The 27165-nt window shown below is 45.0% G+C and overlaps 1 protein-coding gene across 1 annotated transcript in view; it reads left to right on the plus strand.

Moving 5' to 3' along the window:
* Nucleotides 1-27165, plus strand: part of TBC1D5 (TBC1 domain family member 5) — a 595923-nt gene that overhangs the window by 414284 nt on the left and 154474 nt on the right. The window contains exon 15 of the mRNA XM_070377101.1: nt 14355-14497. Coding sequence (XP_070233202.1) covers nt 14355-14497 — 143 coding nt within the window. The remainder of the gene's footprint in view (nt 1-14354; nt 14498-27165) is intronic.

The raw sequence follows: 27165 nt of genomic DNA on the forward strand, positions 1-27165 counted from the left end.
CATGCATTGAGAAGTAAATGGCAATCCATTGTAGTGTTCTTACCTGGAGAATTCCAGGGACGGGGAGAGCCTGGTGGGCTGCCATCTATGGGGTCGCACAGAGTCGGATACGACTGAAGCGACTTAGCAGCAGCAGCAGCAACTGTGGTGCTGGAGAAGACTCCTGAGAGTCCTTTGGACAGCAAAGAGATCAAACCAATCAGTCTTAAGGGAAATCAACCCTGAATACTCATTGGAAGGAAGCTGAAGTGCCAGTATTTTGGTCACCTGATGCGAACAGCTGACTAATTGGAAAAGTCCCTGGTGCTGGGAAAGATTGAGGGCAGAAGGAGAAGAGAGTGTCAGAGGATGAGCTGGCTGGATGGCATCACTGATGCAATGGAGATGAACTTGGGCAAACTTTGGGTGATGATGAGGGACAGGGAGGCCTGGCGTGCTGCAGCCCATTGGGTTGCAAAGAGTCGGACGCAACTGAGCAACTCAACAACAACAGCATGAAGTAAGCAGTTTGCTTCTTTCCAAGATATAAGCACAAAGACCTGTAGAGTGGGAATCAGTGCAGTATCAGGAGTAATAACAAAGGGGGGAGTCTTAACTGCACCCAGATTAAAGACTGGGTTGGATCATGATACATGTGCTCAGTGGAATACTGTGCAGTCACAAAACAGGAGAAAGTATTTCTGTAAATGCTGATTTAGAATATTTTCCATTTTAGCAATCATGTTGGATTTTAAAATGCACGGTATAGTATCTCCCCATGTCTGTTTTTAGAAGGTGTCTAGGTGCCTAAAAATGCGTCTGTGTTATGGAAACACACAAAAGAGGTACCTTTGGAAGGGTGGATTCAGAGGCAAATTACTTCTCACTGTATGTCTCATACACGTTAAAGTTACTTTTCACCTTGCAAAAAAGCCATTAAAAATAAGCAAAATAATAATCCACATAGCTTTCGCTGTAATTACAGGACATAGAGGAATTCTGGGAGTGAAAACCACAGTGAGATAGGAGGCTGTGGTCAGAGTGGCATTTCCGCCTTGGAGACTGGAGATTCGTAGCTTCACAGACTAGCTCTCAGCCACAGTAGCTGCTAGCTGATGTGGAAAGGAAATGAGTGCTGTTGATGAAAATAAATTTGAAGTATTTTATGGGATGTTTTTGTGCTTCATATTTGAGTTGCTTTACGAGCAGATTAATTTATGAACGTATTATGTACCATGATGCCCTCAGTAAGCTAGACTTCACTGAGTTTCTGCTCTCTCCGTGAGCCAATATACAATCCTAGACCTCATAAGTCTTTCTAAAATCGGCTGACCAAAAGTGGCGATTAATTTTTCTTTGTGAGTCCTTAGTTCTTTATAGTTTCCTTAATGAGTTTCCTTGAATGGAAGCACTCTAAATCTTGTAGGGTCCTGTAGCTGTAATTACCACTGTATTGTAACTGGAGTACTCATGAAATAGCTGATCATGATTTATCAAAATAAGTCCTTCAGAAAGCTCCGTTTCTTCCACTCTGAAAAACTCGATGACCACATGGATGGTCGCAAACGTAGTTACCGTGCATTCTGAATCTTGTGACTCGGACACAGACGTGCAGAGGTGTTTTAAAATATAAATCTGGGTTAGATACCTTTTTGGACTTAAAGAGGAGAATTCAAGAGGAATATGAAATAGGAAATATGAAATTTCCTCAGAGGGAACTCTGAGCTTGGAGCTGAATACATCTGCAGTCTTTCTGATTGGGGCGTGCGCAGGCCTCTGCTGAGGCGTCTGTAACAAGTGGCTGCCTGCCCACCCATTCAGACCCGTCACTCTGTACTGCAGGGTGAGCAGAGTAACCCCTGTCTCTGTAACATGCAGTTTCTCCACAGGTGATTCATTTCCACATGTATTTCAGAGGCCACTCAAAGAAATATTGCTCTTGGAGAGTTCAAGGCTCGTTTTTAGATCATATATTCGATAGTACATCTAGAAATCAAAAGTCATATAAGGCATGATATTTGCCATAATCGTTACAAATTACAACATCTTCTATGCGTAAGAAAAAACTTTTTTTTTTTTTTTTTTTTGCTGAGGGTGTATTCCTCTTCTTTAAGACGTAAGCACAGGCACACAGGTGCCTGTGAAGTTGTTTGGACACTGAGCTTCAGCTGTCAGGAGAGAGCGAGGGTCACGTGGAGCCGCCCACTCTGCCCTCCTCTGTTGCCATTTTGCTTCCACTGGTCGGGGAGTCACCGGGACAGTTGGGTCGGATGCGGGAGTGTGACTGCCCTCCTCCCTTGCTGAATCCCGCAGTCTGCCCTGCCCCTCTGAACACATCTGGGCCCCATTCAGACACATGCCTCTCCTCACTCACCTGCGTTAATGGGTGGGAACCAGGTCACATGTAATCCCAAATGGTGGATAATCCAAAAGCAATTAATACTTGGCTTTGAAATGTATTCAGTGGTGTTTTGAATTGTTTTTACCTTCCTAATTATATTGTGCTAATGTTGCCATTAGTTGGGATTCCCTGAGCACAGCCTGGGTGATGGGGACACTCAGTGGGGAGGGGCAGTGAAGCAGGGCGGCAGTGGGAAACCCAGGCTGAAGGGGCTTTGGAGTCAGAGTTTGCTTTGGATGTTGACGGTGGAAAGTTGTCAGCATGTCACTGAGTCCAGAGCCCAGCATAGTACCTGCTGCACAGCTGACGTTCTTCAGGAAGCACGTGCTCAGTGAAGGCTCTCGGTGTCTCTCATAGTCACCTGACTTGCGGTCTCATCAGGGCTGGGGTGAGCCCGCAGGGGAAGTCAGTGAACGGCGGCCACGGCGTCCTCCCCAGTCCTCCTGCCCCCAGCTTAGCAGAGATGAGTGCCGCCAAGCCGTGGGCATTTTTCCAGTATGGGGCAGACGTTACAGGCTCTTTCACCAGCTGAGCCACGGAGATTAGCCCCTCAGTGGCAGGCACTTAATCCAGGAGATTAGCCCCTCAGTGGCAGGCACTTAATCCAGGAGCCCTTCTCAGGAGAAGGAAGCTATACTACTCCTTTAAAATGCAAGGGGATGCTTTGAAATAGGCGCAAAGAAGCTATGTGTTCCTTTCAGTAGAAGATAGCTTTCCATGGCAATACAAGCCTCTAAAGTGAAATAATGATAATATAGAGTATGACTTCTTAATTTAAGGTCCATGGATCAGCTGAACTCCTGAAATGGCTTGCCCATGAGTATGTGTGTGGATGTGTGTATATTTTAGAGGAGAGGGTTCATAAACTTGATTAAATCCTCAGAGGCCTCCACAGCTTCTCTCTGATCACATAGGGGATTGAATTTGTTTCACTATTTCGTGCTTTTCATAAAATTTTGTAAAGAGGCAAACAGCACACCAGTTGCCCCTGCCTCTCTATCTTGACTGGCTTTGGAAACAAGGTTGTCGTGAAGCTGGAACTGTAGCTCGTTCTAGACTGGACACAGGCGTAGGCCCAACAGCTGGGCGTTTGTATACAAAGACTGAATGTGTAAGTGGAAAATAGCCAGGCAGTCTAGAACAAGATATTGCTGACCTGTGTGAGAAGCCAAGCCACCACCTTTACAACAAAATAAGTCTGAAACAGTCAGGATTTGGTCATGGACTGCCAGCTCCCATATTTTTGCCTGCTGCCAAGTCAGCACCAACTAGAGAAAGCTCGCATGCTCCCTGGATCAATCACAGAGGACTCTCCCCTTCTCGTCAGCCCACCGCCATCCTTCCAGCTTCCAGTCCAGCAGACGTGAAGCCTTCTCTTTGTGTGACTGTGAAGCTTTCTCACTGCGCTGACTGCTTCTGACCCTTTGCTGAAAGCAAGTGATGGTAGCTGATTCCTTGCTATCGCAAGCTCTGAATAACTAGCGTCTGCCTGTCCTCATTCGGTGCTGTTCCTTTGCTTCAGCTGTGCATGGAGATTTGAGAGGTTCCAGGGAAGCTCCCTTATCCTGAAGTCTCTTGCACGGGGACATTGTGGGTGGTAATAGTAGCGTTGGGGAGCACACCTCGTGGAGTTTAGTGCTTTATTTTTCCAGGTAGAAGATTCTAAAGTCATGTTTTATTTTAGAGACAGATCCGTCTGAGCACCAAACCTTAGGGTAAGAACGGATTACAGGTAGCACAGAAAACACCAAATGGATGGCCATCCAGCCAGGTCCCCAGTATTGCAGGGCTTCTGCATGGGGAGGAGGAGAAAGCCTTTCGGGTCCTGCTGGCATTGGGGTGCTCTGCCCCCTGTGCACTGGATACCCCCACACACACCATGGGCTGTATCTCTGCACTTAGCTGGTCCCCCGGGTCTTGCCACCTCCCAGCTGTCTCACCTCCCTAGAGCCAATCACGAGCACACTCGGGAGAGCCATCAGATGAGGACTGGACACAGAGGACCCCACGCTTAGAGTGTTCACTCCACCTTCAACTGAGGTTGTATGTAACCATCATAGTAAATCTATATTTTAAAAACTGTGACCTGTAAATGTTACTGTTAAACTGTCACAGTGTTTATGTCTTGTTTTGGCCTTTCTTCATCTTGTGATATCAGCTCAGTCCAGTTGCTCAGTCATGTCCGACTCTTTGCAACCCCATGAATCGCAGCACAACAGGCCTCCCTGTCCATCACCAACTCCCAGAATTTACCCAAACCCATGTCCATTGACTCAGTGATGCCATCCAACCATCTCATCCTCTGTCGTCCCCTTCTACTCCTGCCCTCAATCTTTCCCAGCATCAGGGTCTTTTCCAATGATTCAGCCCTTCCCATCAGATGGCCAAAGTATCAGAGTTTCAGCTTCAACATCAGTCCTTCCAGTGAACACTCAGGACTGATTTCCTTTTAGGATGGACTGGTTGGATCCCCTTGCAGTTCAAGGGACTCTCAAGAGTCCTTTCCAACACCACAGTTCAAAAGCATCAATTCTTCGGCACTCAGCTTTCTTTATAGTCCAACTCTCACATCCATACATGACCACTGGAAAAACCATAGCCTCGACTATACGGACCTTTGTTGCCAAAGTAATGTCTCTGCTTTTTAATATGCTATCTAGGTTGGTCATAACTTTCCTTCCAAGGAGCAAGCGTCTTTTAACTTCATGGCTGCAGTCACCATCTGCAGTGATTTTGGAGCCCCCAAAATAAAGTCTGCCACTGTTTCTACTCTTTCCCATCCATTTGCCATGAAGTGTTGGACTGGATGCCATGATCTTAGTTTTCTGAATGTTGAGTTTTAAACCACCTTTTTCACTCTCCCTCGTTCACTTTCATCAAGAGGCTCTTTAGTTCTTCATTTCTTCCATAAGGGTGGTGTCATCTGCATATCTGAGGTTATTGATATTTCTCCCGGCAATCTTGATTCCAGCCTGTGCTTCCTCCAGCCCACCATTTCTCATGATGTACTCTGCAAATAAGTTAAATAAGCAGGGTGACAATATACAACCTTGACGTACTCCTTTTCCTATTTGGAACCAGTCTGTTGTTCCATGTCCAGTTCTAGCTGTTCCTTCCTGACCTACCTACAGGTTTCTCAAGAGGCTGGTCCAAAGAGATGGTATTCCCATCTCTTTCAGAATTTTCCACAGTTGATTGTGGTCCATACAAAGGCTTTGGCATAGTCAGTAAAGCAGAAATAGATGTTTTTCTGGAACTCTCTTGCTTTTTCAGTGATCCAGCGGATGTTGGCAACTTGATCTCTGGTTCCTCTGCCTTTTCTAAAACCAGCTTGAACATCTGGAAGTTCATGGTTCACATATTGCTGAAGCCTGGCTTGGAGAATTTTTAGCATTACTTTACTAGCATGTGAGATGAGTACAATTGTGTGGTAGTTTGAGCATTCTTTGGCATTGCCTTTCTTTGGGATTGGAATGAAAACTGACCTTTTCCAGTCCTGTGGCCACTGCTGAGTTTTCCAAATTTGCTGGCATATTGAGTGCAGCACTTTCACAGCATCATCTTTTAGGATTTGAAATAGCTCAACTGGAATTCCATCAGCTCCACTAGCTTTGTTCGTATACTTGGAATTTTAAAAAATCAGAATGGCCCAGTTTCTCCCAACCTTCTGGAGTCCTTCTCCCTCTCCCTGTTGTCTGTGTCTCCCCTTTTTATTGGATCATGTTTATATAGTAATTTTCTCTGGGGGAAGAGGTACAGATGTTAATAAAGATGGAATGTGAAGAGAGGTTAGGCTTATGTGTGCTTCCTGTCCCAGCCATTAGATGGTTAGTGGGCACGGGTCCAGTGACCACACCTGTTGGGTAAACTGACTAGAAGACCCCCACCCCAGACTAACAGGGAGTGGGAGCAAAAACCAGAACCTCACCTAGTGATTCTCACACTGTGATCTGCCATCAGCCGCATCAGCAGCTCCAGGGAACTAGCTGGTTCAGAATGCAAATGATCAGGCCCCATCTAAGTCTCAGAATCAGAATCTGAGACTTTTAGCATGGGTTCTAGCAGTGTGTTTTACTCAGCCCTCCAGGCACGTCTGATGCATGCTAAAGCTTGAGACCATTACTCTAATGAGAAGAGCCATCCGACAGTTTACGCCTCTTCTCTCCTCCTAGCACAGTGTTTCACAGGAACACATTGCAGGTCTAGGAGCGCTGACAGCTGGCAGCAAAATGAATAGGAGGCCCAGAATGGTCACCTCGTCTGTGGCTCCCAAAGCTTAGAATACACAGAGATCTCCTGAAGTCTTGTCAAAACGAAGAGTGTGATTCAGCAGCACTGTGTTGGGCGCCTATGAGTCTTCATCCTTTCCGGAAAGCTCCCCAGTGATGTGTCTGGTCCTGGGATCACACTTTTGAGGGCAGAGTCCTAGCAGGCGACAGGCCACAGCTGTGGTGCATCCAAGGTGCAGGCCGGCAGGGGGCCAGAGTTTAGGAACTGAAGGGGGAGAGCGTCCCAGCAAGCTTAGACAGCCTTGAGTGATTCCTTCACAGGTGTGATCACTCACTACTAGTGTGTGTTCCCAGGGATCCCTCCAGAGATGAGAGCAGCACAGGGGAATGTCTGATGAGGAGCTGGGAAACCTGTGAGCCATCACTGATGCAAACTCAAGATCGGGAAGATCCCTGGTTAATAAGAGTGGGCCTGGGAAAGGGCGAGTCATGTTAATTTTGGTTTTGTTTTTATTTTTGCTTTTGGCTGCACGGGGTCTTCCTTGCAGCATTGGGCTTTCTCTGGCTGTGCGCGTGGGGTTCACTGGTGAAGCCCAGCCTCTGAAGTGCTCAGCATTACAGCGCTCCGGCTCCCTGGCTGGGGCACCCAGGCTCAGTTGCCCCGCAGCTTTTAGGGTCTCAGATCCCCACCCAGGGATCAAACCTGCGTCCCCTGCTTCGAAAGGTGGATTCTTAACCACTGGGCCACCAAAGCAGTGCCAATTCGTATTATTTTAATAAACATTAATTGACTCCTGTACTCTGTCATACTCTGTCCAACACCAAATAGCCCCATGGAGCTTGTGATCTGCTGGACAAGACCACAAGGGAAGAAAAAGAGAAGGGAAACCAAACCAAACTGGCGTAACTAACCCTTTAGTTGTGATTTTTTATTGGTGCCTTTATCTGTGGTCAGTGTGACTGTGGAGCCTGATAGATATGGAATCTGCAAACATCAGGCCTGAGTCTTGCACTTGTCCTAACCTCTGAGGGGCCAGGCAGGGTTGGTGCCCCTTGTCGGGTGGGGGTGGGGGAAAAGGAAGAGAGGGTCCAAGAAAACCACCCTCCAGAAGGTGTCCACAGCTCCCTGGCAGCGGCAGGCCGTCGCATGGAACCGTCACCAGTGCTGCCTCTGAGGAAGGGCTCAGTGTGACTCTCTCCATGACGTGTGAGCGGCCTGCAGGTGTGTGGTCCAGCTTCCTTCCTGAGTCCCAGTGATCCTGACATTTCCTAGCTTAGGGTTATACCTCATGTCAGTTCCTCCAACGATATACTGTATATGAGTGCATAAGCAGAGGAAATTGGAAACTTACTCAGTGAGGCTGATTCTATTGCTATGTGAAACAGTATATGGCAGTTTCAAAAAAATTAAGTCACATAAGTTTTGTTTTTAATGAGTTTCATATTAGGAAGGACAGGAGCAATTATCTTCAGGAAGCCTCGGTATGCTCTTTTAGAACACTGACTCGCTCATAACTCCCTTTCCTGGAGATAAAGTGACAGAACAAAGCCTGTTGATAGACTTACTAGAAGTAAAATTTGTTTGCAGTATAAATAACACTAGTTCTCACAGAGCCTAAATTGAATTACTCCAGCGCGACCACCAGCCGTCTGTCAGCTCTTCATGCTGTAGTCTGTAGGTCAGCGTGGCCTGCTAGTCATTCTCGATGCCCAGTGGCTCCCCTGTAGTGAAGCCCGAATGACTGACCGGGCAGGGGGGCATCTCCGGGTCTTGACCTCGGGTCCGCTCGGGTCAGAGTGGGGACCCAGCTGCAGCCCGGGCGCAGCGCGCAGTAGTGAGAACTCAGTCGCACCTCAGAACTAAAGCCATGTTGGCCTGTGACCGTCTTTCAGTAGATTCACCTGAGCTTGCTGGTAAATCGTACATCCTAGAGGCCCGCAGTCCTTGAAACACCACGCTTGTAACCCACATGGCAGGTCTGCCTCTAAAAGAGGGACGTGAGCGTGGCTGTAGACACACGGTGGCCATTCTGTGCCCCACGCTTTCAGAGCATCTTGTCCCCCTGGAAAACCGTGGATGCACAAGGCTCTGCTTTCCATTCAGGCTATTTTTGCTAAGGGTGTAATGCAGTTGTTCTGACAAAACAGCTTCAAACCCTTGCCAGAGAGAATAAATTACAGTAGAAGTGGTGATAATTATTAGGAACTTATTTTTGGAAACAGAAACCTTCCTTAATAAAGGGCTGTGTGCTGCCCTCTGAAAGGAACAGGGAATTTTCCCCAAAGTCAGAAATACACTTTGAACAGTTCACATACTTATTCTGTGGGGATTAAGTTAGGTTTAACATGTTTTCCCAGAAAGCCAAATTCAAGCTGGTTCAACCATGTATTACAAGGAGCACTTAGAAAGTAGATTTGAGTTCTTTAAAGATAATAATTAATTTGAAGTTACAGTTTCTTGTGTTTTTGCAGTAGGGTTTGATGGACATGAAGTATTCAGATGTTTCTGTAATGTATGCAGATCCCAAATATTTTTAAGAAGACCAAATTGATATATTTGACTAGGTTTAAAAAAATAGCAAAGAGGCTAAGCATCTTCTAATAATTTATTCTGCAGAGCTGTTAGAATAAATGGGAAACGAGAAAAATTATTTGTTTTGTCTTCCATCTTTTGTACCTTTGCTCTCCAAAGAAGTTAGATAAGAATGCCTTGTGACCCTAATTATAATAACTTCAGTATTTTATTCTGATTTTAAGACTGCTTTCACAGAGTTGACATAAAGGAAAACTCTAGGTAAATTAATTCAAAGGTACTGAGTGCAGAAGAGCCCAATAGAAGAAGAGCCTAAGTTCAGCCAAGGAGGTGACAGGTGCAAAGATCAGGCCTTTTGGTTTACTTTTGTTTTTCTCTGATGCAAGCACCAAATTTGGATTCTGTGTTCCTTCTCCACTAGTCATTTAAAAATTGTTACCTTTGAAAAGCCCAGGTGAACAAAAGCAAAAGACAAGATTAATATCATTAAGCAAAAATCTAACTGTGCTTTTGTGTTCTTAGATGCTTATCCAGTGCTATCATTTCATGATCACAGGTTACTTAAGATGCCCTATTAATAATGTTTGTTACATTAAATTGAATATACATTTTCCATTTTACTTGTTCTTCTGAGGTGGCTGTACCCGTATCTCGGAATAAAAAAAAAAATTGAAGATTTAGTATACTGATTGCTTTCTGCATACATAACCCACCACAGCCATGTTGGAGCAAGGCTGTTTTTCCAAACCTCAATCAAACTGGTCATTTTCATAAGCTGATCAGTAAAAAGTATATTCTTCTTGGTGTTTCCATGGGTCATTCACTCAGCAATAACACCATCAGGAGTTACTGATCCCAAGGGAATAGCGGCTTAATTACACAGAAATTTAAAAATGAGAGTAGTGTTGCATGAGTACAGACATAGAGACTGTCCTGTCTTCGGGTGGTTTATTATTAAATTTAATACATCAGATGGTCTTTTTGGTTTGTGTAGATTTTAATTACTAAGTAAGTCTGGTAAAATATGAATTATTGTATTAACACAAGTGATAAAACATACATGGTTACGAGCATTGCAATCTGTAGGTGTAATGTACATAACTCAAGATTAATAGGATCAAGCAATTAAACTGAAGTTAAAACAAAGTTTAATGCTACCCTTAAGTGTAACTTAAACTCTCGCTAAATATTTTTAACTGCAATAAAAGCATGTTAATTTTAGGAGTGACTTCTTTACAAGACCTCATTTCTTAGAGTACGTTTTCCTTTCTAAGACTACAAAAGCACACTGAAATACTTTCTACTGGTAACTCACTCCATAAAGATTTTTTTTTCTTGGCTTTTAAGCTCAATGAAGAAAGCCCAAAATAGCGCAGGAAGTTTTGTGTGGTGAATATATGTATGAACTAAATCTAGTTGGGATAAAAGTGATTAAATTATTGATAATATCATTGTTGCTCCCAAAGCATTCCATTAGTCATACTAGGACTTCTTAAATATTTTGAGAATTTGGCCTTAATTTTCCTAGAAGTGCATATTAAATAGAGGAAACTATATTTTGCTTTAATTTAATATCCTTACATGTACAACCACTAAGAGTTTATATATTGTGCTTAGTTGCTCAGTCGTGTCCAGCTCTTTGTGATCCCATGGACTGTATGTAGCCTGCCAGATTCCTGTGTCCATGGAATTTTTCAGGCGAGAATACTAGAGCGGGTTGCCGTTTCCTACTCCAGGAAATCTTCCCACCCAGGGATCAAAGCTGTGTCTCCTGCATTGGCAGGCAGATTCTTTACCATTGCATCACCAGGGAAGTGGCTTGGTCAAAATGTTCCCTTGGATTTTTCATAACATTGTACAGAAAAACTGAACAAATTTTTTGGCCAACCTGATAAAAGAAACATGCTAGGCATATACTAATTAATTCTTTCCTTCTGTGTTTCCGGGTTTCCCCCACTTCCTGAATTATTTTTATGCTGCCACTAACAAGATCGGTGCCTATATTTCCAGTTTAGCTACACCTTTGCTTCTAGGTAGCGTGACAGGTGGCATTACAGTGAGTTTAACAAAGATCTTGGTGAACATGTAAATCACTAAGCAAAATGTTCTCTTACAAAGAGCTCTCTAGCTCTCTCTGCGTTTGTCTGTCTCTCTCATACACACACATACACCGAATATGGTCCTTGCCCTGGAATTATTCACCAGTGTACTTGGCAAGGTGAAACTTAAAAAATAAAGCAATGTAAAACATTTATAAAGTGGCACATCACAGATTCCACATTAAATATAGAAGCACTGAAGACTTGTGTGCTGTGGTTTTGAAGGTGTGTTATTCACTGTCGCCTGCTGGGTGTCTGAGCCCCCTGCCCGACCACACTGCGGTGGCAGCTGCCCACGTGTGTCGCAGCAGAGTGGGTTCCAAAGCGAGGCTAGTGCAACCCAGAACGGCAGGCACATGACAAGACAGGAGGTTTGGGCAGTAACTGAACATTTTGTCATAAAAATAGTAAGACTATATATTATTTCTGAGAAGTAGGCTCCTTTGTCTTCTCTGCATTATCCGTGATGAAATCAAAGATGTGATTTTCCCTGAGAAAATGAGAGGAATTTGAAGTTTAAGGAACAGGGGGAAACATGGCATTGCATTTTTGTGGCGTGTATTAACCTTTGTTAGTTTTTTTTTTTTTTTTTTTTTTTTTTGACAAATGATGTTTTTTGTAATATGATACATCACCTTTTTTTCAAAAGGCATTTTACTTTCAGTAGGAGATAACAGGAAAAACACACAGAAAAAAAGGTCCCTCCATATTAGGCCTCACAGAAGCAGTGTCTCTGGGGAAATTGCAGCAGGAGTTACCATGGGCTTATTCAAATAAGGGCAGCATGGAAGTCAGTTCCAGGCAGGAAGGGGGTAGGTTCAGGGCCTAGGATTACGTTGTTGGTGAGTTTCATGCTGGCATCTGGATTTGAAACCAGGAGGAATCACTTCAATGTCAGAATATGTAATTTTCAAAGTGCCAAAATTTACCTATCCATCAAACCAAGATAATTCTCGTTTATTTATTTACTTCTATTTCCAATTGTATTGAGATATAATTGACAAATACAGTTGTAGGTATGTAGCATACATCATTGTGATTTGATGTAGGTGCATGTTGTGAAACGGAATTAACACAGCCATCACCTCACATGTTTATCTTTATTATTACCATTATTGGTGAGAGCCTTTAAGTTCGTTCTCTCAGCAAATCTCAATTGTACAACCCCCTGTCACCAGCTGTGGCCGCCGTGTTCCGCGTGAGGTCCTCATCGGTCTGTTTCACTGGTGGGCTTTTCTTCAGTTGTGTCAGTGGGTAACTGAACGACGGGCTCTAAATGATTTTAATCACGGAATTTCGCTGCTGCAGTTATCAGTTTAAAGGTCCCTTTAAACAGGCCCACCATATGGTTTAATCTAGGCGTTTTTTGCTTTGCCCATTCTTTGCCCATTGGTTCCACCAACACTCTTTGCAAAAGCAATTGTTTTTAATTAAGAGCAACCTGTGTAATTTAGGGATATTTTGGTACTTCTTAAAATAGTAAATATTAGCATTTGTAATTTAAAAGAATTAGAAGTGTGTGTAGAAATACTGTTTTATTCTAAGCCACATAAACATAGGCATACTAGACAAAATACACATACACATTTTGTGTTAGCAACCTTTCATATTAACAGTGGGGTAAGAATTAAAAGGTAGATAAAAATTGTAAGCAATTCTGTACCGTTTTTTAAATGCTGATGTCACTAAGGCATTAAATTTCCTTCCTGAAAAATTGAGTAACATAATTTAAGATGTAGTTGAAAATATAATTTAATTTTTCTGTTGATTAATTTGGTAATATGAATAAAGGAATTCAAGTATTTGATCATATGGTTCTTAATAAACTGTGATACGTATGTGTTATTATACACTATTTTGTCACAGCTTTTTGATTCCTCCTTAAATGTAATACTCCCTGAAAAAAGTAGTATCTGATTGTTTTTTTTTTTTGGCCTCACTTTAACCTCACAGATGGTTATATTTGGTTTTGAATTTTGCAAAGAGGTAATATCTCTGAACTAATTTTTAAAGAATGTCCCCTATTCTATGCTATTTCTTGGTACTAGAAATTTAGAATTTTGAGTCTTTGTTGTGTGATAGAATCACATAGATTTCTAGCTTAAGCACCTAGAGAAAGGCTTGAGTAAAGGAATTATAGCCTTGCATATAAAATTAGAAGTAAATGGATAAAAATATATCAAGTGAATTGTTTTAATTTTCTTACAAGAATTATGGGGAGGGAGGAGGGAGGAGGGTTCAGGATGGATTTTCTTTTAAAAATTTAGAAATAAAAGAAGAATAAAAAAATAAATAAAGCATTTTTCCTCATTAAAAAAAAAAAAAAAATAGATATCAATGGCCTAGCATTTGCTCAAAGTCTGAAGTGTTACTATTTATGATATATAGTTACAGACAGACCTTGTTTGATATTCTTGTTAGCTTCTCGTGTCTGCTCTGAAGCATCCGTGTCCATTCTCCTGGCCATAGAAGTGACTGTGTTTTGAAATAATACCCCTAGAAAGATAACCTCCTTGATAAGTTATTCTGAAGTTAAAAATCAAGTATCATTATATGTTTCATTTGAGATAACTGTCTACGCTTGACAAAAAACATCTGTCTTTTTTTTCACATTTAATTTTAAAATGAATATTTTTACATAGGAGTGACATGTCAGATTGCAGTTTTCTGTTTGACTATAGTAATTTGTCATATGACCACTTGAAAAAGTCTAGTTAACAAAAGTCATTAGTGATACAAAATTTTGGAACATTATTATTTAATTCATAACCTTAAAAATGAGGTAACTATCAGACTACATTCATTATTCTCCTTGCCTTTTTGAGATTTATGATTTCTAATGCATACGAAAGATTTCTACCCTTTTCAAATATTGTACTTGTGTCGTATACCTATAGGAATAAAGTTTAATGAGTGTGGCCTCATTATAAAATTACAAAATGCATTTGAAAGCCTAACACTTGGACTTTACTGTTTTATAATTTTATATATAATATTTGCTTGGTGTGATCAGTTAAAAATTATGATTTTTTCATAGCTACAGGAGAAGATGATTCCTCTTTATATTGCTCTCAACAGTACTGCCCCCTGAATTCGGCTTTTGTTTCCCACAGACGGTGGGTGCGGCTGCTGTTCGGCCGAGAGTTCCCGCTGCAGGACCTCCTGGTGGTCTGGGACGCCCTGTTCGCCGACGGCCTCACCCTGACTTTGGTTGACTACGTCTTCGTGGCCATGTTGCTCTACATCCGAGATGCTTGTAAGTGCTAATGGCCGTGCCAGCGCGCAGTTCGGCGGTCCTGAGTTTGTAAAGTGTGTCTCTTAAATGTACTTTATCTTTTATTTTGAATTACCATGCCTACATTTTTATCACAGGCAGTATATTGGAAGTTTCAGAGGAACATACTAAGTATATTTTTATGAGTTAACATGTATGTATCGGATGTGGGTAATTTTATCCTGAGAGAATAGGAATATTCTTCAGAACCATTTTTCTAAAGACTTTTCCTCCTGCTTTGATCTCGTCATCACACACATTTGTGAAGCATACATAGAAAAAGCCAGTGTTTCAGATATGTTTAGAGCTCCACCTTCTGACAGGTAGAGAGTATTCAAGAATATTTATCAGAAGATGAGAGCTGTTTTTATAGTATCAACAACTTGCCAATAAAAAATAAATATTGCATTTAAAGATACTCTAACTTCTTAGTTAAATTTTGACCAGATGTATTTCTCAGGGGAGTGCCCAGTGGCAGATGTATTCCTGTCTCATAGGATCTACCTTCGGGTGCTTGCCTAGCTGGAAAACCTGGGCCTGCCCCTTTGGAACAGTCCAATAATCCTCAGCTTGAAGAGAAAACAGAGCATGTTTTAAATTTCAGAATACTTCAAATTGTTTTCCTTTTCAAAAGGAAGAGTTCACAAAACCAGATTGGTAAGCCAAAATGTAATTAGGAATGTTTGCACAGAGCGATGATGAAGTAGGAAATAAAGAACTACTGTAAGAGTGGGGCTTTGTCAGAAGAACATAAACTGTTTGAAGCCATTCATAACCTTGACTGGTAAATTACTGTGTGGTTCTCTATTTATTCATTAGATTTCGGTTGTGCCAGATGCTGTTGTTATCCCTCTGGTAAAACTAATAATATTCTTTAAATTCTAGGTTATACTTTTAAAATTCCTCCCAAATTACTTGAATGAGTAAATGACAGGAGCACCACATTTTATCCAAAACTTGTAATTTTATTCTGTGCCTTGAAGGTCAAATAGTTTGGGTTTTGACATACAAAGTAGAAAATTCTTTCTTTCTGAGTAAGAACGTGGAAATCATAAGAGGAAATAATCTGGGAAGTAGAGGAGAATGTTTAGATAGATTTTAGGATATTTAATGCTATCTCCCGCTGAAAAATAGTATGGTTTTTATAAAGTGTAAGTAATGAAAAACAAGGACACCAGCCCTGGGTGCTCACTGGAAGGGCTGATGCTGAAGCTGAAGCTCCAGTACTTGCCCACCTGATGCAAAGAACCGACTCATTGGAAAAGACCCTGATGCTGGGAAAGATTGAGGGCAGGAGGAGAAGGGGACGACAGAGGATGAGATGGTTGGATGGCATCACCGACTCTCTGGACGTGAGTTTGAGTGTAAGCTCCACGAGTTGGTGATGGACAGGGAGGCCTGGCGTGCTGTAGTCCATGGGGTCACAAAGAGTCGGACACGAACGACTGAACGGGTGACTGAACAGACTACATGAAAAACAAAAGGAATGAGAAGCCTCCTTTATTTAAAAAATTACTTCTGGATAATATTTTCACAGAATTTTTCAAGCCAGACAACTATTAGAATCTATTCTGATTTTCTGTAGTCTTAACTAAATACTTACTCTTTCTTTAACTCTTGTACATCACAACCATAATTTTAATCACTGTGTTTCCTATCCTAAGATCTGCTTTTAAAAATTAATTTCAGAAAACTTGGCGATTTGGGACAGCTGAAACCCTTGTCTTTTTAAGACCTTATAGAACACATAGACACAAGTGAAAAAAGTAGGGGTAATGAAGTTGCTTATTTAAATATAAAGTCCTAGTCATTTTAATTTGCTTGTTTAAATCCATAACAATGGGTGAGATCTCCTAAAAATAGGATGACTACTTGGAAGTATTTACGGGGCACTGCCCCTGTCCTCAGGAAGTTCACCAACTGGGAGGAAACACTAACTGGTAGGCCCAGTGACAGCAGGGACTAGTGGGACAAAGTCCAGGAGAACGTGGTTAGTTGAAGACTGAGGTTTCTGGTCCTGCGGTGGAGGCATGAAGGCAGCAGGAGAGGTCAGGAGAGGCGCCAGGCTCCCCTCTGGGCAGACCGTGTGACCGGGGAAAATGCTGTAGGTGAGTGAGATGAGGGGTCTGCAGCGTGAACGGAGAAGCTCGGGAGAGGCGGCTTCATGGGGGGTTGTGCGTGTGTGTGTTTTCACAAGCTGCCTGGTTTCCTGAGAGTGCAAAGGGAGAGTGACGCGCAGGTTGTGAGAGTGAGGAAGGCAAGAACAGGATCCTGATGAGAATCCTGGCCCTGGCGGTGACAGGAAGCCGCTGAAAGGGGCGGAGCCGCGGTGCGGGCGGTCTCAGGCTCCTCTGGCTGCAGTGTGGAGCAGACTAGAGGCAGACGGGACTGCAGTGAGGAAATCCGGTGAAAGGTTATGAGCAGGGTCCGGGGGGAACCAAACGGGTGAGGGAGAACAGGAAGTGCACAGTGAGCCCCAGCTGGGAGAGACGAGCGCCCGGGTTGTCTGTCTGACCTGGAAAGGAAAGATGAGGATTAGCAGGTTTTCAGAACGGATATGACTGTGTTTCGGCTATGCTGAATTTGAGAGATCTGTAAGAAATCGGGGCTTCCTAGGTGGTGCTAGTGGTAAAGAACCTGCCTACAGATGCAGGAGACATAAAAGGCATGGGTTCAATCCCTGGGTCAGGAAGATCCTCTGGAGAAGGCAATGGCAACCCACTCCAGTATTCTTGCCTGGGAAATTATGGGCAGAGGAGCCTGGCGGGCTACAGTCCATGGAGTTGCAAAGAGTCGGACATGACTGAAGCAACTTAGCATGCATGCACTTTGGAAATCAATATCTGAGGATTGGAAAATAAAATTCACTGTCCGTATCAAGGCTACAGATTTATTTTTGCAAATGATGTTTGTTATAATGACAACAAGTAGATGTGATCTCCCAGGAGAATAGAGGAACCATATATTCACAGTCTGTATGGAACAGTCTTAGTTCTATACACTCACTATTGAAGAGTAATAATTATTAACACTGCCTTCTTTCACTCTCAAAGGTACCCCATACAGATCATAGGAATTACATGGTCAGTTTACCTAAGGTGGGTGCTCACAGAAGGAGGAAAATGGGTAAAGGTGTTTCATATCAGTATTTTTAAGAGGCACATGGCACCCACTCCAGTACTCTTGCCTGGAAAATCCCATGGATGGAGGAGCCTGGAAGGCTGCAGTCCATGGGGTCGCTTAGGGTCGGACACGACTGAGCGACTTCACTTTCATGCATTGGAGAAGGAAATGGCAACCCACTCCAGTGTTCTTGCCAGGAGAATCCCAGGGACGGGGGAGCCTAGTGGGCTGCCGTCTATGGGGTCGCACATGGTCGGACACGACTGAAGTGACTTAGCAGTAGCAGCAGTAGGAAAGGAAGAGCTTGTGTTGTAACATCTCAAAACTGTTCTGTAGAGTAAGGTACGTACCGGGTCAGGAGTGCTGGGGCAGAGTCAGGTAAGGCCGGGCAAGTCCACCTGTGGACGGAGGAACAGTCATTGGAGACCTTTGCCAAAGTGAGTTCCATGGACTGGGGGAGCAAAAGCTGGCTCATGGTAGGTTGGTGAGTAACTAGACAGCTCAGAACTGCAGTAGCCTCTTCTACATTCCTTTTATCTAATGTACACATTAAGTTTTCAACTAAAATTAGCTAAATGAAAAGAGTGTGCAGATAGCACAAGCAGAGTCGTCTTTAAAAAAGTCCACAGGGAAGGGAAGAGGATAGTCGCAGTTAGAGGTCAGTGGAGGGCAAGGAAGGTTTGATGGCTGCCCATAGAGGGAGACGGTCCCAGCTCCCAGAGGTGTGGAGAGCTGGCAGAGAGGGTGCTTCTCAAGCCAGTCTGAGCTTCTCCTTCAGAGATCAGCGCTGGTATTTCAGTCCTGTTCCGTGAAGATTTATGTTGTTGAAAGTTTCATTGTTTATCACTGGTTCTGAAAACCGACTCCTCCACTCCCCAGTGAGCAGCGGGGTTTCGTCTGTCTTGGTGGGCCTCCGTATCCCAGCATGTAGAACTGGACCCAGTGCATAGTAATCCTCCTGACACATATTTTGGGGGAATAATTGAAGAAACAAGGGCCTAGAGGCAGTGGCATGATATCAGGAGTCCTGTCCAAGGAGGTACCAGTTTCTAGGAGACAGTGGCTGGCAGGGTCACTCAGTGCCTGATAAAGGATGAAACCCGCTGTCTGTGTGAGCAGGGTGGGGCAGGGCTGGGACCGGGAGGTGTGGGGGGCGGCTGCCCAGGAACTAGCACAAGCCCCCTGAGCTGTCAGGGAGCCTGTAGGGCACCCTGGGCAGTGGCACCCGCAATGCTTGAGGGGCAGGGTGCGCAGAGGCGAACAGTGATCCAGGCCTCATGCCAGGTGCGCACCCAACTGCAGGGAGGCAAGGGGGTGGGGGCGCCGAGTGCGCTGTCAGGGAGCAGGTTAGGAGGGAGAGAGGGAGGCAGGCCGGGAAGGACCACCAGGACCTTGGAGCCTCAGAGCACTACCGGGAGTGTAAAACCGTCAGAGCCAAACCCACCAGAGGGTGGCCATCAGAGCCTCAGAGGATTTCAGGGGGCGTACGGAGATAAAGCACCAGAGGGGGTAGGCAGACAGGAGGGCATGGAGCAGGTCGGGTGTGACCACGGTCAGTCTGTGAAGGGCACACGGAGGAGATGCTGGGATTGGGAGGATTGGGAGGGAGCTGGGATTCTGGTTTGGGCCTCCAGGGACACTTTGTAGAGAACCATGGTAAGAAGCAGTGTAGAAGCAGCACGGTGCACCTGGCAAGGAGCTGTCAGATCAGTGCAGAAGAGCATTGCTCGTTTATTCAACGCCTCAGCCAGCCAACCAGGATTTATTGAGTGCCTGCTGTTTGCCGGCCGTGTGGTATATCCGTGACAGTGAGGAAGGGGCAAGCTGGAAGTGGAGACGTGGCGGGACCTCCGGAGATGCGGGTCTCTCATAGACTGGGGGAAGCAGTGGTTTGGAGCCCCGCACCCTGGCCGTCCTCCGGAGGTTGCGGGAGCAGCCGTGGCTGGGAGAGTGAGGACCAAAGGGAGCGGCATCGTCCTTCAGAGAGAAGGACCGAGAAGAGCAGCCAGAGGGCGACATGGAGCCGGATGCGGCCAGCGCGGGGAGAGGGGGCGGTGCTGAGTCCCGGGAGGGTCCGAACCTGGGGAGGTGGAGTCAGGGCCACCAAGCATTCCAGATGGATCGCCAGCTCCGGGTTTCCTCCCCTCTGGGGGGTTCTGACTCGTGACGCCCCGCCCAGGGCACCGGCGTGCGGTTGCTCCTCTGCACCCAGCCATTCCCAAGCTCACTCACCAGAACCTTAGAAGGGAGCAGCAGCGTGCGAGGCTCTGGGCGTCTCACGTGTCTTTGGGAGCCGTAGGCGCTGTGTTTGTAGCTCGGTGTTGCTCTTGGAGAAACTAAAAGACCTTCAGTGACGGCGCTGCCTCGTCGAGGCCCGCGCCTCCTGGGTTCAGCGGGGCTGGGGAGCGCCTGTGACCACCTGATGCTGTGCAGAATATCGATTAGGCGTGTGCTTCTCTGAGTCAAGGGTGTCTAGCCTTCCTCATCTTCTCAAAGGAGCATGTCACACACACACACACACACACACACACCACTGAAGATGCCTCCTCATCTTCTCAAAGGAACGTGTCTCACACACACACACACACACCAGTGAAGATGCACTGCATCTAGTCCCAGCCCTGACTTTACAAGCTCAGGTATTGAGGCCTGACTGAATTACGGACTGAATTTTATCCCCGCAGAGATGTGCTAGCAGCCCTAACCCCTAGCACTCCAAAGGGTGACCTTGCTTGGAGATGGGTGGTTGCAGACAGGATCGGTTAAGATGCGCTCCCACTGGATCAGGCGGGACTGAGGACTGGCGTCCTGGTAAGAAGGTGATGGTCTGGACACGGAGACGCACAGAGAGGAGGCAGTGTGAGCATTCCCGGCAGAATAACGCCTACGAAGGCAGGACAGAGATTGACGTGACGCATGCCAAGGAGGGGCAAGGACTTCCGGCTGCTGCCAGAGGCTGTGAGAAAGGCCCTGCAGAGATTTTCCCCGGGAGCCCTCAGGAGGAGCGCACCCCGCCAACACAGGAGGCCGAAAGAGGCAGGGAGGTTCCTCCCCATGGATATGAGCGGGACAGGGCCCTGCCCGTCCTGATTTGGACTTCCGGACTCCGGCCCTGTTAGTGCGCTTCTGTCGTTCCATACCGTCCAGTACTTAGTTAAGCGGCCCTAGCAAGTTAATCCGGTGCCCTTGACAGTCAAGGGGTTGAAAACAGTCCCACTCGGTCTGCGGGCTTAGATCTCGGCGTCCTTGCTTAGTGCTCTTTCTACTCATTTCACCATCAGCATCTCATATTTAATTTTTAACAAAAGTATTAAGTTTCTTTATTCACCTTGAACAAAGCTTTCATTCTCTTTGAACGTTAGAGAAATATAATACAACCACTTAACAAATTCTAGATAAATCTTAGAACCAACATGTTCTTTATGAGGCCTCAGAGATGGAGCCCAGCCTCCGTGTTTAGGCAGGCTGGTCCTCACATCACCATTTCCTTGTCTCAGACCCTACCCTGATTTTATTAAGTAAAAGTAAAATTTCACATTGAGAAAAAAAGCAATGTGAATATCACCTGCAGAGAATTTAAAATTTAAGCTTTGAAATGATGTCAAATGGCTGTTCTTCAAACAAAATTTTTGCTTTACCAAAGATGCATAGTAGAATTATTATAAATAGATTGTTCCCAAATATTTTGATCGTTTTTACTTTCTTACATGCTACAAGAAGTGCCTTGTGGGTTGTTGGCTGAATTATGTGGATTAAGATTACATGCAGATGTAAAGGTGAGGAATAAGGAAATGTAATCATGAATCATTACTCCTATAATAGTTTAAAACAGCCCTGCTCTCATCACTGGAGAGGGAAATGGCAACCCACTCCAGTATTCTTACCTGGAGAACCCTGTGGACAGGGGAGCCTGCTGAGCTGCTGTCCGTCGGGTCACATAGAGTCAGACACGACTGAAGCGACTTAGCAGCAGCAGCTTTCATCACACTTTTTTTTTTTCAATTGGTCCCCTCCTTCTCCTGGCCTCACCTCCCTAGATCTTGCTTCTCCTTTCACACTTGGGACAAAGAAGCTTTTCCCTCCACCCTTCTGGATTATTTCGGCCCCCTCTGACCTACCTCCCACTTTTGCAGTCCTGTGAGATTTCAATCAGGGCCACTCAGTACACTTCCATTGTCCTTCTCTTCTGCCTGTGCCACTTGGGAGAGATGGGATTCACGGCGTGGAGAAATCCCAGCTTCTCAACTCATCAGCTCCTCAGGACCAAGGCCGACGTTAAGGTTCTTGCCTGCCCCTGGAGGCATCTGCCGCTGCCTCTGCTCAGCCAGTGGCATCGGTGGCCTCCACGGGAGGGCGCTCTCGAGTCCGGGGTGGGGGCGTGGATCCTGGTGCCGCCATTGCTAGGAGGACAGGTGCCGGGAGCTCTTTTCAGCTTGGCTTTTTTAAAGGAAGCATTGTCTACTTTTAAATTCTAAAATTTTCTGAATCTTTTATTGATTTAAATTTTATTTTATTTTTACTAGTGTCAAAGGAAAACGTTTTCTTTAATTTATAAAGTAACATACCTTTTATTTGTCCTGTAAACGGTATTAATAGCTAAAACACTATAATCAAATCCATTTAGCAGTAAACTTTGCTAACCAGAAAGTATCTCACAATGTTTATTGTCTCTCTTAATTAGCTCTCTGCCTGAACACTTTGTAAATGGAAAAGTCTCCTCTTGACGCTGGAGCCCACTCCCTGCCTCGTTCTCAGCCAGCACTGTAATCCTTCTGTAGCTGTCTCCTCAGTCATTTCCTGGCCCAGCCTGGACTGACAGTTATGTCCTCTTCGTGGTTTAAAATATTGCTTCTTTTTATTTCATTTTAGGTCTCCCCTTCCTCCTCAGCCGTTATCTGTCTATCTGCCAGTCTTTCCATCTGTCCTACCCTAGAATTTCTGTTTCTCTGTTTTCTCGTTAAAAGCATGTTCAACATTATACTGATGTCAAAATGCACTTTATTTCAACCACAAATTGAATATATTTTGTCTTTTCTGGAAAAGCTTGTAAAGCTTTTCAGTGGAAGCCTTTGGGAACTAGAAGTAAAGACTCCCCCAGATCACAATGTTGTACCTCGGAGTTTGTACCAAAGCACAAATTGGGATCTTATTTTTGAAGGGATGTTGAAGCAACTCCTGACAGTCAACTCTCTTCCTGTTCAAACAGTAAATATTGACCATCTCAGGTGTAGATATCAACGTACCCTTTGGATTATAAATGTATCGTTTGTATTACTTTGTGTTTTATAATAGTTTTTAAATCCTCTGTATTTCACTAACATAGATTGATATACCAAAATAACATATTGTCTTTTTTTGTTTGTTTAGGTTTTTTAATAAAACAGACTTTATTTTTTAGAGACTTTTTCAGCTCGCTGCAAAATTGAGTGGAAAATACAGAGAGCATCCCTTACACACTCACCTGCACACAGAGCCCACTGTGCTGCCCACACCCCTCGCCAGAGCAGGCCCGTCGTGCCACGGACTCATCACAAACGCCCGAAGGCTGGCATTACCCTCAGGCCGTTCTTGGCGCTGGACTTTGAGTGGGTGTGGCCACCACTGTCGCAGGACGCAGAGTACTTCCCTGCCCTAAAGGCCCTCCCTGCTCCACAGCTTCAGCCCCTTCTCCCTTCTAAGCCAGGACCCCACTGGGGAGGCGGAGAGGCCAGGGGTGGAAGAATACTGGGTGCTCAGTCACTGGGGGCGAAGGGTCCGTGGTTTCCTCCCCTGCGACCATCAGGAGATCCTGGCAGAGGCATCTGCAGAGGACCACTGCCCAGTGCCTCAGCTGAGGAGACCTAACAGAAATGCGCGGAAGGCCATAACCAGAGCATTGGCACGAGACCCTGACTGCAGCAACTCTCGGGGAGTCCAGTTTACCGGCTCGGCAACAGGCGGCTGTGGGGAGGGCAGTTTGCCCCATGAGGCCTGTCAGTGGAAGCCTTTGCTTTCAGGGTTCTTCAGAGAAAAAGAACCAGTAGAAGAGAGAGAGAGAGATAGATATATAGAGAGAGAGAGAGAGAGAGAGAGAGAGAGAGAGATAAGAGGAGACTCCTTACAGGAGTTGACTGACACAGTTATTGAGGCCTGGAAGCCCCACAGTCCGCCATCTGCGAGCTGGGAACCGGGAAGGCCAGTGGCATCAGATCAGATCAGATCAGTCACTCAGTTGTGTCCAACTCTTTGCGACCCCATGAATCACAGCACGCCAGGCCTCCCTGTCCATCACCAACTCCCGGAGTTCACTCAGACTCACCTCCATCAAGTCAGTGATGCCATCCAGCCATCTCATCCTCTGTCATTCCCTTCTCCTCTTGTCCCCAATCCCTCCCAGCATCAGAGTCTTTTCCAATGAGTCAACTCTTCGCATCAGGTGGCCAAAGTACTGGAGTTTCAGCTTTAGCATCATTCCTTCCAAAGAAATCCCAGGGCTGATCTCCTTCAGAATGGACTGGCTGGATCTCCTTGCAGTCCAAGGGACTCTCAAGAGTCTTCTCCAACACCACAGTTCAAAAGCATCAGTTCTTCAGTGCTCAGCCTTCTTCACAGTCCAACTCTCACATCCATACATGACCACAGGAAAAACCATAGCCTTGACTAGACGAACCTTTGTTGGCAAAGTAATGTCTCTGCTTTTGAATATGCTATCTAGGTTGGTCGTAACTTTCCTTCCAAGGAGTAAGCGTCTTTTAATTTCATGGCTGCAGTCACCATCTGTAGTGATTTTGGAGCCCAGAAAAATAAAGTCTGACACTGTTTCCACTGTTTCCCCATCTATTTCCCATGAAGTGGTGGGACCGGATACCATGATCTTCATTTTCTGAATGTTGAGCTTTAAGCCAACTTTTTCACTGTCCACTTTAACTTTCATCAAGAGGCTTTTTAGTTCCTCTTCACTTTCTGCCATAAGGGTGGTGTCATCTGCATATCCGAGGTTATTGATATTTCTCCCGGCATAATTCAGCCCAAATCTGAAGGCCTGAGAAGCAGGCGGCTGGTGATGTAAATGCCAGGATCCCAAGGCCTGAGATGCCGGAGCTCAGTATTGGGGGCAGGAGAAATGGACCTCCCAGCTCCAGGAGAGAAGGAGCCCACCTTCTTTGCTTGTCGTTCCATCAGGCTCCCTGCACACAGGATGATGCCCCCTTCCTGGCGACGCTGGATCTCTTTACTCAGTCCGCTGAGTCCAGGGCTCATCTCTCCCAGCCGCACACTCACAGCACACCCAGAAATTACGTTTTACCAGCTATCTGGGCATGCTTTAGGCCGGTCAGGTTGGAAACACAAAGTTAACTGTTCTGTCCTGCTCCTTGCCTGGCAGACACATGGCTGTCTTCCAGAATGGCTGTAGCACTTTGCATCCCCAGCAGCAAGGCAGGAAAATTCTTGTTCTGCATCCATCTAGCATCGATGGTGTCAGTGTTTTGGATTTGGGGCATTCTCCTGTGTCACATTGTCTTTTTAATGTCTATTTTTTGCCTCAAAATAATTTATACAGCTCTAGGAATAGAGATATGAAGGGAGAATTAATTTCCTAGTCAAATTCTATTCCATGTTCAAAATTGATACCCCATTCTGGCCTTGTATGAAACTAAAGAGGTGGTCTTATATCCTGGTACCATAATCTTTACCTTCCACGCACTTACTCCTATTCCACAGTTTTCTCTTGCCCTAGAAAGCAATATGACAGGTGGATTCAGGAACTCTAGGACACCTTTTACGGGCAAAAGCCAGCAAAATTGCATGCATCACTGGACTCTTACCCAGAATTACTCAAGCTTCCATGTCCCTGTGTTGCTACCAAAGGAGAATGTACACAGTCCTGCAGGGTGACGGGGGCCATGCTCTCTGATGCAGAGAGAAAGGAAGATGGTGATCTCTGCCTCCCAGTTGCTTAGTTCCCCAGTTCTCCACGCAGGTGCCTCCCCACCTCGATTCTTCTTTTACTTCAGTTCGCTTGCCCAGATGCTCAGTAGAAGTGTCATTAAAATGACAGGGATATCAGATATGAGATGTTTATGTTAAGATCCTGCATTTGCCTTCTTTGCTCCTGAGACCCTATTGAAATAGCATAAACCCATAGGATGCAGAGAATTAGGAAGAAAATTATGGCGGTTTTGGAAGTAGAGAAACAGATGGGTGAGTGATAACTGACTTAGCATGTCCAGGAAAGGGAAATTCAAAATTGATCATGGCGGAAGCCAGGAAATAACCCGTAAAATTTCTAAAAGTGTGGAAATTGGCAGTGCTAGGTACTTCTGGAAGTTGGCAGGAGGAGGGAAAGAGTTAAGACTGAAAAATAAGAACTGGTTAAAAGTCTAAGAAGCAGACATGCAGATCTCCAGCCTTCAGGATTTGCCCTCTGTGGACAGTGTAGTGAAGGGGGTCTTAGCCAGGGCCCCAGGGAATTTCAGTGACCTTGAACCGCTGGCCTTCTTTCTCAGGACATTGAAGCCAGTTTGTCTCCCTCTAGGAAGAGTTTGGGAGAATGTTCTCTGAAGGAATCTAGTTAGCACAAGAGAAGAGGCTCAGGGATGACCTGAGTGGCCTTGGTCATCAGCATTCACAGACCCACCCGCCTGTGCACACACAGCTGGCTTCAAGACACCTTTATACTTCGCCACTCCTACACAGGAGCAGGGAGCCCCAGACACAACGCATTTGAGGAGAGCTTCCAAATGGAAGCAGAGATCTGAAAAACACAGCCAGGAAGAGACCAGTTTGCAGGCCACAGAGCCTTTGCAGTAGGGAGAACACTTCTCAGAGATCTAGGAAATACATAATTCAAAGGAAAAATTAATTAAAAATTAAAATATCATAAAAATAGATGTCTGGAATATAAAAGTGGAAAAGTGTCTCAGAAAGAAGTACATGAAACAGAAAATAAAGAAAATTAAGAGGACCAGGCCAGGAGATCCAACATCTAGCTAAGGTGATTTCTTTAAAAAAAAAAAAAAAAAAAAGGAAGGAATAACAAACTCAAAATGAAGAGTAGAAACGAGAAAATCATCAAAGATACAAAGAGAAATTTCTAGTTGAACAAAAGAACAGGAGTTTCTAGATTGAAAGGGCCCGTTCCATATGAAAACAGATGCACACCAAGACATTCATCATCAGTTTACAGAGCAAGATGTGGGGGAGGAGAAGAGAACACGATCGCAGAAGGGATTAGGAATTGAAGTGGTCTCAGGCTTTCCAGCTGGAAACCAAGAAACTCTACAGCAGTGGTACCAACATCCTGAGGGAAGAATATTCCCAACCTAGAGGATTCTGCCTAACCAGACTGTTAACTAATGTCCACATCTTTCAAACAGAAGTTTTAAAAAGTTCATCTCAGGAGCACAGAGCCTTTGGAGGGATGTGCTCCAGCAAACTGAGGGCATGAAGCAAGAAAGACGCGGCTCAGCACTCTGGGGACAGGAGCACTGCACAGGCAGGAGGAGCACCGCACAGGCAGGAGGCGAAGGGCGTCCTCAGAGCAGGGC

This window comes from Bos mutus, chromosome 1 (genome assembly GCF_027580195.1).
Source record: "Bos mutus isolate GX-2022 chromosome 1, NWIPB_WYAK_1.1, whole genome shotgun sequence".
NCBI classification, from domain to species: Eukaryota; Metazoa; Chordata; class Mammalia; order Artiodactyla; family Bovidae; genus Bos; species Bos mutus.